This window comes from Lepidothrix coronata, unplaced genomic scaffold (genome assembly GCF_001604755.1).
Source record: "Lepidothrix coronata isolate B3197 unplaced genomic scaffold, Lepidothrix_coronata-1.0 Scaffold20, whole genome shotgun sequence".
Taxonomy (NCBI): domain Eukaryota; kingdom Metazoa; phylum Chordata; class Aves; order Passeriformes; family Pipridae; genus Lepidothrix; species Lepidothrix coronata.
In genome coordinates, this window is record NW_016690200.1 from 300,877 (window position 1) to 315,038 (window position 14,162).

Genomic DNA, 14,162 nt, shown 5'->3' on the forward strand with positions numbered 1-14,162 from the left:
TCTCTGTTTTATACATCTTTTAACCCTCCAGTAACAGAAGCTCCACCATGTCCCTGGGGTGGGTTGTTTCAGTGATTGAATGTTCTCACAGTAAAAAGTTTCTTTATTATCTGTCGGTGTAACTTGTATCCATTGCCCCTTGTCTTCTCCATGAGGATCCTTTTGAAAGGAGAGCCTCTGTCCTGAGACGCTGTTTAAATACTTAAGTACTAGAATACTCTGAGGAGTTCCCCCTCAACCTCAACTTCCCCATAGAGAAAAGACTTTCAGTCTTTCCTTTGTTGAAACATAAATGTTTTGATTAGGATGGCTCAGGAAACTTAATACCAGTCAACAGAATTTAAAGGAAGTTAATGTATGGAACTTTTAATATAAATTCAGCTTAATTGTCAGTGATTTTCAACATAGAATAGTAATTTTGAACTACTGATTTCCTGCTTTAAGTGACACTTAGGAAAGAAAAAGTTTAAAGTGAAGTTAATGAGGGTCAGCAATTAACCCCATTGGGAGTAGCATCAACTCTTCACAGTCACAGTCACTAGAAGTGAAGCCAAATTACACAAGTGAGATTTTCTTCAGCTACCTACTATATAACATTTATGTTTCATTCCAGATGCATGATTTGTTTGGTTGAAAACAATATTAAACAATGACTGAGCAGACTGGAATGGTTACTTAATTTCTTAGAACATTTAAAAGTGAAAACAAAAACATGTGCCCATCAGTGATATCAGGCTTGGCTGAAACCAAGTAAAAATTAAAAAATTGATGTCATCATTAAGACATTTTTGTCAATAATCCAATCAAAAATATTTTTCTGTATGGAAAACATTTTAAAATTAAGTTATTCTGCTGGGCTTTTTTTCTTCCTTTTTTTTTATAATTGAATTGGGGTTTTGAAATAATTTAATCTGAGAAAATCTGGGGATAAATTATAAGAAAAGTAAATTGCAAGACAAGTGGGGATAAATTATGAATCCTAGATGCCTAGGGCTTGAAAATAGAAGGTCAGCTATGTTATTGTTGCCAGTTTCAACAACCTGTCAGTGTTTAGGTCTCACATCACCTAAATCCTGTAAGGAATCTATAGTTAATCAGAATACTTGTTTTCAGTCAGATGGTCTTATAATCATATTTTTATGATCAGAAATAACTCTCATCTAGTCTCTGCATTGTTGCTCTGTAGTCTGGGGAGGTACCTGAACTCTGCTGAACTTCCATGAGGACCCTCATCCAATCACCCTGGCCAGCTGATTTCTGGTCCATTCAGTGCAAAACTGAGTCCACAGTCATTTACTTTACTCACTGGTCAGGAACTGAATAGACAACAGCTTGTCCTTAACCCAAAAACCTAGAAGTTAGGAGATCTCAAGGATCTCCCAAGCCTAAAAGTGTGAAGTCACAGTTTTCACTTCACAAAAACATGTTCTAACTAGCAAGCTAAAATGGGGACTTTTGCCCAGGTGTGGCTGCTGGGAACAGAGAAACCACAGAGGGAATAAAACACTTGGCTCTGTAACCTGATATTAAATACACTGTGTATAGGTGATTATTTTTGTATTTGGAGACTGAGTCCCAGTGCTATTGAAAATACTTTGTATGCACATTTTCCACTTAAGACATACTGAATTAAATACATACACAGAATTAAGAGAAAAAAGCCAAAGAAGTAGCCCAGCGCTCTTGATTTGTCTGGAATATTGAAAAGCAGCTGCAGTGCAAGCAACGTGAATTGGGTTCTTGGCACAGAGTAATAGAATAAATAATAATTGTAGAATGGTTTGAGGTGGAAGGGAACCTTAAAGACCAACTAGTGTAACCTGGCTGTAGCCAGGGACATCTTCCACTAGATGGTTACTCAAAGCCCCATCCAACCTGACCCTGAACACTTCCAGGGATGGGGCATTCACAACCTCTATGAGCAACCTGTTCAGTGTCTCACCACTCTCATAGTTAAGAATTCCTTCCTTATACCGAATCTAAATCTACACTCAGTTTAAAACATTTGTCTCTTGTCCTGTCACTACAGGCCCTCATTAAGCTCCCTTTACAAATTGAAAGGACAGCATAAGCTCTTCCTAGAGCTTTCTCTTCTTCAGGCTGAAAAACCTCTATTCTTTCAGAGAGATGTTCCAGCCCTCTATTTTTGTGGCCCTCCTCTGGACTTGCTCTAATAGATTCACACCTTTCTTGCACTGGGAAACTCGGAGCTGGACACTCTACTCCAGGTAGGGTCTCAAAAAAGAGGAGTTGAGGGGTAGAATCAGAGGTAGCGCAGCAGTGTAGGAATTTGTCTCAGATGTTCATATCAAATTATCTACTTCTAAAGGAACTGATTCATGTTAGTTGCCTGCAGTACATGGGTCTTAATTATGACTTTAATGAGTCTCCTGAAGAAGCTTTTCTATCCAGAAATTATTTTTTAAGACTCATAACTTTTGTGAGTCTTAACATAAATAAGCATTAAGATTTTAATCTCTTCCAGAGTATTTTAGAATTGAGACTAAAAAAATCTCTGCATGTCAGATTTTGCTATCCTATCAATTTTCAAATTGGCATAACATAGGATGTGTTTGCACTGCATGAAAATTCAGATATTAATCAGCTGCAACTGTAGCCTTAACCTGCTCTGTATTGCTTTGCCTGATATTTATGTTTTAGAGTTATGACAACTACCAGATTTAATTTTGAATTAATTCTGTGCCAGGATTACAATTTTTGGCAAGCTGTCAATAACTATTTCTGGGAAATCTCCCTGGGTATATAGACTGGAATAGCACCATGCTACCATACATTTCACTGCAAGCTTCACATAACTATTGGACATAATTTTCCAAAATTTTTCACCCCTTCAGGTGAATTAAATTTTTAAACTGCTTGTTTAGTGACGTTTTCCCATCTTGCACCATAGTATTATCGTCCTTGAGACCTGTATGATATAATTTTAACACTGTATTTAAAAGACAGGAAAAAGGTACTTTTAAATATATTCCTCATGAGAAAAAAAATGGAATTATATGTTAGTATAGCTATGGGGAAAACTTTAATTGGAGCTGGAATGTTAATTAGCATCTCCAAACAGCTTCTCTATTCAGACACTAGCCTTAAAAAGCAGGATGGCATCTCCAATGAAAACTAATTTAGAGAAATATGTGAGCTTTATAGCACTTCAGGCCAAAATAGACTACTGTGTGATCTGCACTGAACTCTAGTATATGACAGAACAATTAAGCAATTCAACCATCCTGCCCCTGATTTAAGTCAATAAATAGTGTTTAATTAACAGATAACTTGTGTTTTGCTAAAGCACAAATTCTGTAAAAATAGCTGGTGATGACTGGATTTATCAACAAATACACAGACACCTTCTCTCTTGGGAGGTAATTCCAAGGGATATTCAAATTTACCACTAAATTTTGAGCTTCTTATTTCAGTCTGAGTTTATGCACATTCCTACACAGTATTTAAAGAAGGTATCAGCAAGCCCTCCTCCTGCAGACTTGTTCTGTGTTCTGTGTTGTCAGCTCTGGAGTGGAAGTAGATATTCACTATAGGCAGGATCTGTGATGAAGGCTCTATAGTTTATTACAGCAGAGACGTAAGTCCTGATCTGGAGCTCTCTCATAGTAGATGAAAACAGCACATTGAAATCTGCCTACACAAGCCCATTTACAAAAGTAAGAAGGTTTCTTTTCAGAGCGAGATCTTCATAAGGCCATTGAAGCAGAAGCTAGAAAGAAAGACTATACGTAAGGAATTTTTAGGCAAATAGGAAGAGCAGTTTATTTTCATTCCAAGTGACGAAAAGTAGGAACAAAGGTCCCCCTTCTCTATGAGCTGTTAGACCAGTGGTGATGAGCCGCTGGCACTCGTTCAATTTTGCTGTTCAACAAAGATCTTCTCTGGCACCGATTACAATGAATTGAAGTGCTTTTAAAAACAAATTTGGCACCAGAGAAAGTTCTCTATCAGTCTGTTAGATCACTACAGGTTTTGGATCAAATCCCAAATATGTGTAAGAGTTGATTCCAAAGGTGATGTCAAAGAGAATGAGCTCTTAGGGAAAGCAAAGGTTACATGGAGTGTGCCTACAAAGCTTTGGCTTTACACAAGGTTTCAAGTGCTTATATGGCTCTAATTCTCTGTAAACACTGATATTCACATTTCATATTCTCCTTCATTCTTGCTACTGTTAGTGTTAGGGCACTCTTCATACAGAAATCAGGGCGTCTATGTAACTGTTTCAAAAACTTATAGTAATATGTGTTAAATACTCTAATTAAGAAAATTATACATCCTTCATCTATTAAATTAAAGGAGAGATACAAAGAGTAAACAAAAAGCAAGTAGTCAAAAGAAACATAATTTGACAATTAGAGAAGTGAGAGTCTGTCCTTGTCCAAGATGACATGGAAGGTCTGTGCCACAGTTGAGAGCTCAACCTGCATGTCTGGATTTCCCCACCAGTGCAAGAATAACAGTGGTAGTATTCTTCCTTGAAAGTTTTTTTCTGTTTTTTTTAGTTATCTTTTCTTTAGTGAATATGAAAAGTGGTCAGGATAAAATATGCCTAAAATAATTTGGTAGGTATATATGTAAACAGTTACAGTAACAGCTTACATGAAAAAGCTATAACCTATGTTTCAGAGTGCTGCCTTGTATTGGAAACCTGAGGAGACTTGAACCTTAAAAAAACATGTAACCTATTAAATGCAGATTTATAGGATGCATACCTCATATGCATCACAAGTTTTTTTGGAATTGTTGGATTACTTTGGCAGTCAACAGGTCTCATTGCAAAAGCATTTTATGTCCATTCAGCATTTTGTTGTTTTTCTTTGGTATAACTTCTACTATGCTGGCTAGAATTGAATTATTTGGTTGTTTTATAGTAGAAGGCATAAATCTCTAATTGGGACTGGATTTCATTTTGGTTTTTAGAAAGCATACTCATATTCCAAGTTGTGGAGAAAAGGATGGTCAATGAATTAAAAGACATTAACTGTTTTCTAGAACACAGAAGATGAAGATATATATGAATCTGTACCAAAACTGTCAACTTTATGAAACATCTCTTTTACAGCTAGTGACTCATCCTGGCTACCAGAGAGAATAAAACACAGGAACTTGCCTGCACTCATATACTTTCACTGGATTATAACTCTGTTTTAGATTAATTAAACTAAAGTCTTCATTCTGAAAGGAAAGGTCAAAGACTAACCAACACACAGTTAAAAATAGATTAATTAAAAACTTTGGTAATAATTCCTCTCAATTCCAGGAACTTTCCCCAACATATCTCAGTAATTAAGCTTTCCTATAACAGAAATGTCTCATTCCACACTTCTGCTGACAGTGCTGTAGGACAATCACGTTTTCCCTAGCTATCCTTGAATGAGATCTGCACTCAGGGAACATTGGGAAAAGAGAAAAAGACCATGACATTTATATCCAAGGGAGCTAAGTCCCAGTGAGGTCATGTTTCCAAACATACCAGGCCAAGCTTCATTTATTCCGGTTTCTCATCTTTTGCACTTTATAAAATCAGGTAAGAAGAGCTTTCATCAATTTTTCATACTCTCTATACAGGTCTCCAGACAGAGAATATGGTTTCAGAGTAAATAGTTGATATTTCACCGCAAAACAAGAAGAAGGAGAGCAATGAACTTCAAGTGTGTCCAGATGCAACAATAGTGGCTGGACAGAAGTCTGAGATGCTCTATCCTGTCATCTTTCCTCATAGATTTACTACCAAATGGGGAAGAAGAGAGGGGGAAAAACCCCCTTATTTTATAGAAACAACTGCTTTCTAAAGGTTTTCATATCCCTGAGCTCTAATATCTTGTCACAGAATATTAATAATTTGTATCAAATGGAAAAGGAGTTAACTCATATCTCACTGTTGAGGAACAAAGCTCGGTATGTAACACTGCTCTCTGAGGAGTTAAATTACCATTTTTCTTTAAATGTAGATAAATTCTCAAATGGCCTCCCTGAATACCTTGATATCCTCATATCTAAGACTAACATTCTCAAATGTTTATACAAGAGTAAAGCATATTATATCAGTTCACAATAGTGGAACATGCTAATTATGCTTGGAGATAAGCAAGGTTGCTTGTGGTAGAGTTGGCCAGAGTGTTGGCATGAGAATAGTGATATTCAGTTGAAACAAGGGGGCAGAAAGAAAAGAATCATCAGATATCAGTGCAGTATAAACATCAAGAAAAATATTTCTCCAGAGGAGCTTTATTTTAATCACTTTTTTGTGCTTTTGTTAATTTGAAAATAAATGAAAATGTATCAAAACACATTGGGAAAATTTAAATTAGTAGATGAGGAAAACACTGAAATATTTCAAGAGATCCTTTATTCACGGTCAAGATGGTTGAGGCAGGAACAATGCTCCTGCCAGCTTCCTCTGCTACTGTATGTTTCCAATCCTAGCTTCTGAGGGCAGAAGTAAGGAAGCCAAGGCTCACATCAGCTCAGACTCCAGCCTCCCCACTTCAGTTGTCAGTTTGCCAGTCAGTTGTGGTTTCTACGATGTACTGAGCTCTCTGGTAGGATTATGACTTAAACCACCTTTCTCCCACAGACCACTGAGTTGGCTTCAAATGCCACTTTCACTCACTACTTAATAGCACTTCTGGCTCAAACCAACGCAAAATCCAGTTTCTAAAGACTAAAAAATAGCTGCATAGTTTATGCTGCTGTTGAAAACTTCTTATAGTTTGCATGCTATTTTTTTTTTTCCTGAACATTTTCTCTTCTTCTGTGATAACTTCCTAAAAAATACCGGGGAGATTTTATTCCTTGATAATATAGCAGAGATACAGAAATCAGGTGCCTACAAATGTGAGACGCTCTAAACATCCATAATCATGCTGAAATTCAGTGACATACAGCTATATGACCCCCACATCTCTTCACCTAGGATGAGCCTTATGGGTTATTATTGGGGAAAAAATATTTCTTAAATACAACATGACCTTAAAGTTCGTGCACAAAACATCTACAAAAACTCCATTACCTCATTTCCAGTCATGCAAACTCTGATGTTCTGTGCTACACATTATGACATGAAGTGACTGAAATACATAGCTTTTTACTCCACCTCTCGGTAGTTGTCACTGATTCGATCCAAACTGAGGGAATACAAGAGGTCTCTTCCTCCCACGAACAGTCGCTCTTGGTACTCATCCAGCAGCATTACATGAAGACCAAGATATCCAAACGGGCTACGAAAGACTGACGTCCTGTTTAAATCCCAGAGCTCTGCAATACAATCAGAGTGTGCGTGATAAATACCAAACAGCTTAGCTTGCATGGCTTCATTTTCATATCCTCCTAGGGAACTGGACAAGAAGTTGTGGGACATTAAAATGTTAATCGTATAATCTTTGAGCAAGAAAGAGACACAAGACACCTGGGAACAATTTTCAAAATGAGCCAGTTCTCCAGGAGGTTTGTGTATGAGTCTTTGCATCATAATCTTTATGCTTATAATATCATGAGATAGGGAGGGATGAAAATCGGTTTTATCCTAGACATTTTCTGAAAAGGAAAAAGTACTGCAAATGGGGAAAAAAAGAATGAATTGACAGGAATTAAAAGAAAATTACTGGAAAATGTCTCCTTGTCTTTCTCTCAGGCATATCAAAGTACAGATTTTCACTGTATGCACATTTTTTTCTTGGATTTGTTTTTTGGGAAGGATGATGTTGCTTATTTTAAGTCCAGCACTGTCTTCACTCAGATCACTTAAAATATTGCCTCTAAATTCAGTGAGAACAGTATGAAATCTGTGAAATGCAAATTAATAATTTTCCAATACTGATTTTGTCAAGAAATGTGCTGACCTGATATGGGAAGCTGGAGCTTAGCTGTACATGATCCAGGCTAAAGTCAGTTCCACAGAGAAAAAGAAATTCATCCTGGGTAATGTTGCAGAAACTTGGAATCAGGCCTCAGGAAAGAAAGAAAGAGGCAAGCATGGGGATCTTTCTGCACTCTGTGGTGCAGAGCACAGCCTGGCTTACAGCAGGTCAGAGATACTGAAAAACATTTTGCTGTTTGAAAGCCTCAAAAGGAGTCAGGACAGAGAGTGCCCTAGGTCTGCCTCCAAAACAGCAGAGCTGTTTGACTGAGGGACTGAGGGAAAGGAACTATGTTCTTAAGACTGTACTGTGGCAATCTGTTTTATTTTGAAGAAATCAACCTTGGTAAAAAAAAAATTAAATATGCTTATCCTCACAGCTATCCATAAACCTAACTTTTTCAATTGTTTGGATTTGTTTAGAGACCACAGCTGATGTTCTGCAGGAGGACTGGCCCAACACGTGAGAGAAATTCCCCCCACAAATCTACCACTATGACATCCACTTGGGATGATGTATCCCATCCATATATGCTGTGATTTTCAGAAACTGATGGGCATATTTAACCTGAGAATTCAGCTTCATAAGGTAGGCAAGCATTAAACCACCAAAATTCATAATCATGATTAAGAAATTTTTTTGTGTTCCCCCAGAAAAAGATGTTTCACACCAATGTGATTTGAATTCTATATTTGAATTTGAATTTACCTTGCCCACAAAAAGATTAGCTTGATCAATATGCCTCATGATATCCCTTACTTGCATCCAAAACTATGGAAAAGAAATTTGACATTCAATAAGGATATTAATTTAATCCAACAGATTGACACAATTTCTTTTCATTATAAATTATTAAGTATATTATGTGTGTGATGATAAGTGAATTTAGTAATTGGATAAATTACTAAATGATTTATGTTTTATACCTCCGTTTATTCAGTAAGTTTATTTCAGGTCAACAGAGGCTAAAAGTAACTACTTTCTGAAACCTATTTCCCTAGAGGATAAAATTTACATCAAAGGAATCAAACTGAAAATTCAGCCTCACAACTGATGTCTTTCCCGAGTGATCTTCAAACAGAATCTATTGAATAGTTGTACCTGTGAGTGATCGGCCTCATTCAACAAGTGGAAAAACCAAGTTACAGAGAGGAACATCATGATGAGCAGAACAAGAGACTTTTTTATCTAAGCGTTGCATACCGACCAGTGGATAGACACACATTTTTTGACAGTGATACACTCAGCACACAGCTGCACAGCAATGTGGAAATGGCACTTTCAAAGCTTGCTCTTGCCAAGCAAATGAGCAGATTGCTGTTCTGGAAGAACATTGCTTGTTTCTGAACAGATTAGAAATGGAATGAAAGCAGAGCTAGAAATACTCTTTTGGTCCTAAATAAAGCCACTTTTTATTTGAAAGAATATGAAACATTCAATATATTTAATTTTCAAGTCAGTCTTGCAATGAAAAGAATTGCATTTTAAATTCTAGTTATAAACAAGCCACAAAAGGATACTGTGGTAGTTTCCCCTGATTTATTTCCATGTTGTCCCGAAGGCAAATTGTTTGCAAATGAGACAGTATTTCTTTACATAGATCAGAGATATGGCTCACGTGTTCTCCATGAGAGCACAAGGAACAATGAACAGTCCTCTACTCGATCACATAAATTGGTAACTACTCATATAAGACTTAGTCCTGCAAAGCACGCCTGCAAATCTTATTGTCTTAAATGAAAGTTGAGAATATTAAACACCTTTCAAGATCAAACTTGTAAAAAGAGATATTTCTAGAACCACCTCCAGCAAACTATACAGACATGGTTTTGCCGTGGGGGTAGAGACAAGAACAGAAGTGAACCTGACATCTGGAAGTGCTGGAAAACAACAAGCAGTGGGACCTGTAGGGTGAATTTGTACTGAAACTCAAATGTAGCAATATTCTGTAACTACTACCTTTGAAAGGTAGTAGAATTACCATACATTGTAGGATATCTGAGATATTGGATAAAGCAGGTAAATAGAATGCAGCCCTTCCTGAGTAGCTGGAGAATGGGTGGGATACCTGGGAGTCTAAAATGGTACTAGAAGCCTGTCATTTCTAGGCAAGTGAATCTCACCATGATGACTGGATGCAAACGATACAGGTTTTGAGGCAGTAGAACATCATTCATGTAGTGCTGTGACCAATCAGCAAAGGTGATGGGCTTCCATGTAGCACTGCAGAAATGCAGCTGTACTGCTTCCAGACTTGAGCTGCTGCAGCCACACATGTGCACAGCCTTCATGCTCATACAGTGAATTGTTAGTTCACAGAATCACAGAATAATTTGGGTTGGAAGGGACGTTAAAGATCACCTGGTTCCAAACCCCTTGATATGGGCTGAGACACATTCCACTCGACCAGCTTTGGATCAAAGCCCCATCTAACCTGGCTTTCCAGAGATCAGCACCCACAGCTTATCTGGGAAACATGTACCATTGTCTCACAACCCTCACAGTAAAGAATTTCTTTCTAACATCTAATCTAAACCTACTCTCTCTTAGTTTAGAACCATTACCCCTTATTCTATCGCTCCATACCCTTTTTAAAAGTTCCTCTCCAGCTCTCCTGTAGTCCCTATAGATACTGAAAGGTCTTACGATTTCTCCCAAAGCCTTTACTTCTCAGGCTGGACAACTCCAGCTCTCTCAGCCTGTCTTCATAGGAGTGGTGCTCCAGTCCTCTGATCATCTTTGTCACCTCCTCTGGACTTGCTCCAACAGGTCCACATCCTTCTTATGTGGGGGATCCCAGAGCTGGACACATGGATCACTGCACTTTGCAGTGTTGAGTTGTCCTTGGTCATTGAAATCACACCACAACTGGGAGTGAGGCACTTGAAATCAAAGCTTAGAGCAACTATCTCCAAAATCTACCTTTAGTTACCTTATGTTCACAAGGATCACCTTGTAAATATAGATTCCTTGAGATGTCAAGAATTATTCTCCTAGCCTTGATTACACCCTTAATTTAAAAAAAAAAAAAATCCACATCTAGCTCATATCTAGACTTGAGTATAACCCAAAAAGAAGTTGTTCCTCTACCAAACACTAGGATTTAATAGCTATATTTATGCTGGGCGCATCTAGCACTGTTACAAGGTCAGGTGCAACTCCAATTTTCTTAGAGAATCTGGCCAGAGAAAAAACAGTGCTGCCTAACATTTTTAAAATATTCTAGTGGCTAAATCAGTCACCTGAGAAATAGCAGAACATGAGTTCAATTTCCTTTTCTAAATGGATTGAAACTCAGATCTTTCTCCTTCCATAAAGAACCCTAATCACAAGGTATTAGCTACTAGATTGGTGGGGAAGCATGGATGCTTTCTCCATTTCCTGTTGAAGCTGTGCAACAAAAGACTCAAGCTTCAGAAAGAGTGAACACTCTAATTTAATAGTTAAATTGCTTTTCTGGGAAAGAAGTTCTGGCCCTGCTGCTCAAGATAGTCTACGCATTTTATATTAAACAGTTAGTGAATAAACTATATAAATTGTTCCAGCACATGGACTACAAATCCTCAGCTTCTCCATCACATGGGAGTGACTAAGGATTTCAGCTGAGTAGAACCCTGTCTTTTACTGAGTTTCTATAGATTTCTGTGACCAAAAAAAAAAAAAAAAAAAAGTCTTTTTTTCTATAAAGATCTTGTGTAAAGAAATAAAAAGCCAGAGAAAAAGAGGCTGAATTATTCAGGGGAAACATATTGCTATTGCTGAACACACAGGACAAAAGAAAAAAGACCTTTCCAACTCTTAGTAAAAACAAATCTTCTGGAGTACTGATCCATACATTTCACAAAATGTTATCTTTCTTACTACAGTGTTTTGCCATTTAAATCTAAAGACTCAAGACCATAACTAAATCCACACCATTACAGCACAAACTACAAAGTATTTTACTCAACAAAAGAAAGACTGCTTCAATATTTACATACTCCTATATGGCACTTCACTTACCTGTGAAAGCCTTAAAGCAAGTCTGGGCTGCTAGATTACATTTCATAAGAGAAAAAAATCTCACTTGCTCTTTTAAATGCTGAGAACAAACCCTCAGGTTTGCTATCTGTCTACCAGAGCTTTCTGGCAAATATTCAGACTGATCTTGCTTACCACACTTTCTCTTGCAGCACATCTACTTTGTTGAACATATTCATACTGTATCCTCTCTGACAAGATGGATTCCATTATACATTTGTCTAACAATGTTAATTACATTCATAAAAACTGATTTCTTGAATGTTTTAATGATCAGTATGTAGTTCTAACTTCTAAGATTATTTTATAACAACCATTTCTTCTATTAGGAAAAAAAATGAAGTCACCCTTTTGTTATGTTATTTCAATATTTTTTAAATATAAATGACTGATAACTTAAATATACTTAGAACATTAAAGGCCTAAACCTTCCTGCTGCTCCACAGCAACCAGAGCATAGTGACATTTCATTTATAACAGGTTCTCAGAATTCAAGCTTGTAGTAAGATATAATTTTGGACATTGAATATAGACAAATATCACTGCAAATTTTTTTAATCTTTTTTTTCTCAGGGAGTGACAAAACTGCTGTTGCTCTGCTCTGTTTTTCATAGCATTACAACATCACAACTGCGCAAGTCTATTACTCTTGCCCTTTTTTGCCCTCATAAAAATCTTTGGTTCCCCTTTTAAATTCTTCAGAAATATAGTCTCACCTCCCACACTGCTTCATGTTGCAGATCATTCTTCCAACAAAGATGTTTTCCAGATGCAGGACACTGACAAATGAGTCCACATAAGGTGGACGTCTCAGTGCCGCTTTACAGGAAGAGTTAACGACTGGGGTTGCCTTCTGTCCCCATCAATAATGTAAAATTTAGGTAATGAATGATGTCTTATGCTTCAAATTATATACCAGGTCCTGGAATATAGATTCTACAGTGGAACAAGTTTTACAAGAATTTTGTAAACCTTACGTAATTTTAATTAATTTAGCTTTTTGCTGTATTGCTGACAAGTGATAACAAAATCTGCTCACATGTGACAAAAAAGAGACAGAAATAAAAAGGAGGAAAAACCAGAAAGAGACATAGGGAAGAGCCTGAAATATCAGCAACACAATTTATGAACTATAGGTTAATCATAAGATCAGGCAATATAAGCATCCTTCAGTTTTAAACCACCAGTACTTTAAGGCAAATATCTATACAAGGGTACTCTGAAGAGTCATCCATCACAAGGACAAATATATAAACTTACAAGTGGTTGAATCTTTCTGACAAGGTTAAGACCTCTCACTGGCAGTATTCTGTATAAAATTAGTAACAGGAGGCAGAAGATTTTTTCCCTGGGAAAAAAAATATTAGAGACTAAAACTGGCTCAAAAAAAGCTACATTGCTGAATATGAGATTAGCAACTTTTACTTTCCTGTGTTCACAGTCCTCAGTCAACTATATTGCTGTAAAAATAATTATAGAGTCATGATAGTATTGTCAGGTAATGGAAAGGTACATTAAGTCAGGTGAACCAGTGAGGAACTGAAGTGGTTGAGCATTAGAAAAGGAGACAGTGTAAACTGGCCAGAGGTGGTTGAAGTAAATCCTGTTGCATGAAATTTCCTAGCAAAATCAGAGGCAAGAACTTTAAAAGCAGAGTCAATTGTAAATAATAAACTAACTAAAAAATCTTGGTAGTTCGAATGCTGGAAGATACCACCATAATTTTAAAACACAGTTCTTAAGATTCTCTAGTGTTTTATTGGGGAACATGAAGCAGTAGGAGATAAACTTAAAAGGCTATGAGGGTGACTGAAGTATAAACTTTCACTGCTTGAGGTTTTATCTGTGTGGCTGCCAGGCAGATGCCTCAGAAACTTGGCAGGGTAGGAAACAGAAAGCAAAGTCTAGCAAAGGCAAGAAAAAACTCATTAGTCCATAACAACTCTCACATGATTCAACCTCTGCTCTTAACAGCAGGTGAGTTTGGCTGTCTAGCTTTATTTGGAGAAATGTAATTGGCTTCATGAAGGGAGCTGGTGCAGCAAAGCCCATGAATAATTTTGTTTATTTGGTTCTCTTCCTCTAAATGTGTGGATCTAGTGATGAAGTTTAAATTATAGTAAAAACTTCAAAGATCTTTCCCTGTCAGTCTGTCCAAACTACAGAGGCAAAACTTTCTGAAGTTAAAAGGTATGGTTTGGGGAGAAAACAATAATTTCAATCTGTTGCAAGATGAAATAATCTTCTGCCTCTTTTTTTTTT

General features: G+C 37.0%; 1 protein-coding gene across 1 annotated transcript in view; it reads right to left on the reverse strand.

The window, feature by feature from the left end:
• Positions 1–14,162, reverse strand: part of SEMA3E (semaphorin 3E) — a 134,567-nt gene that overhangs the window by 59,191 nt on the left and 61,214 nt on the right. Inside the window, exon 2 of the mRNA XM_017807856.1 lies at positions 7,118–7,278. Within this exon, the coding sequence (XP_017663345.1) occupies positions 7,118–7,278 (161 nt within the window). The remainder of the gene's footprint in view (positions 1–7,117; positions 7,279–14,162) is intronic.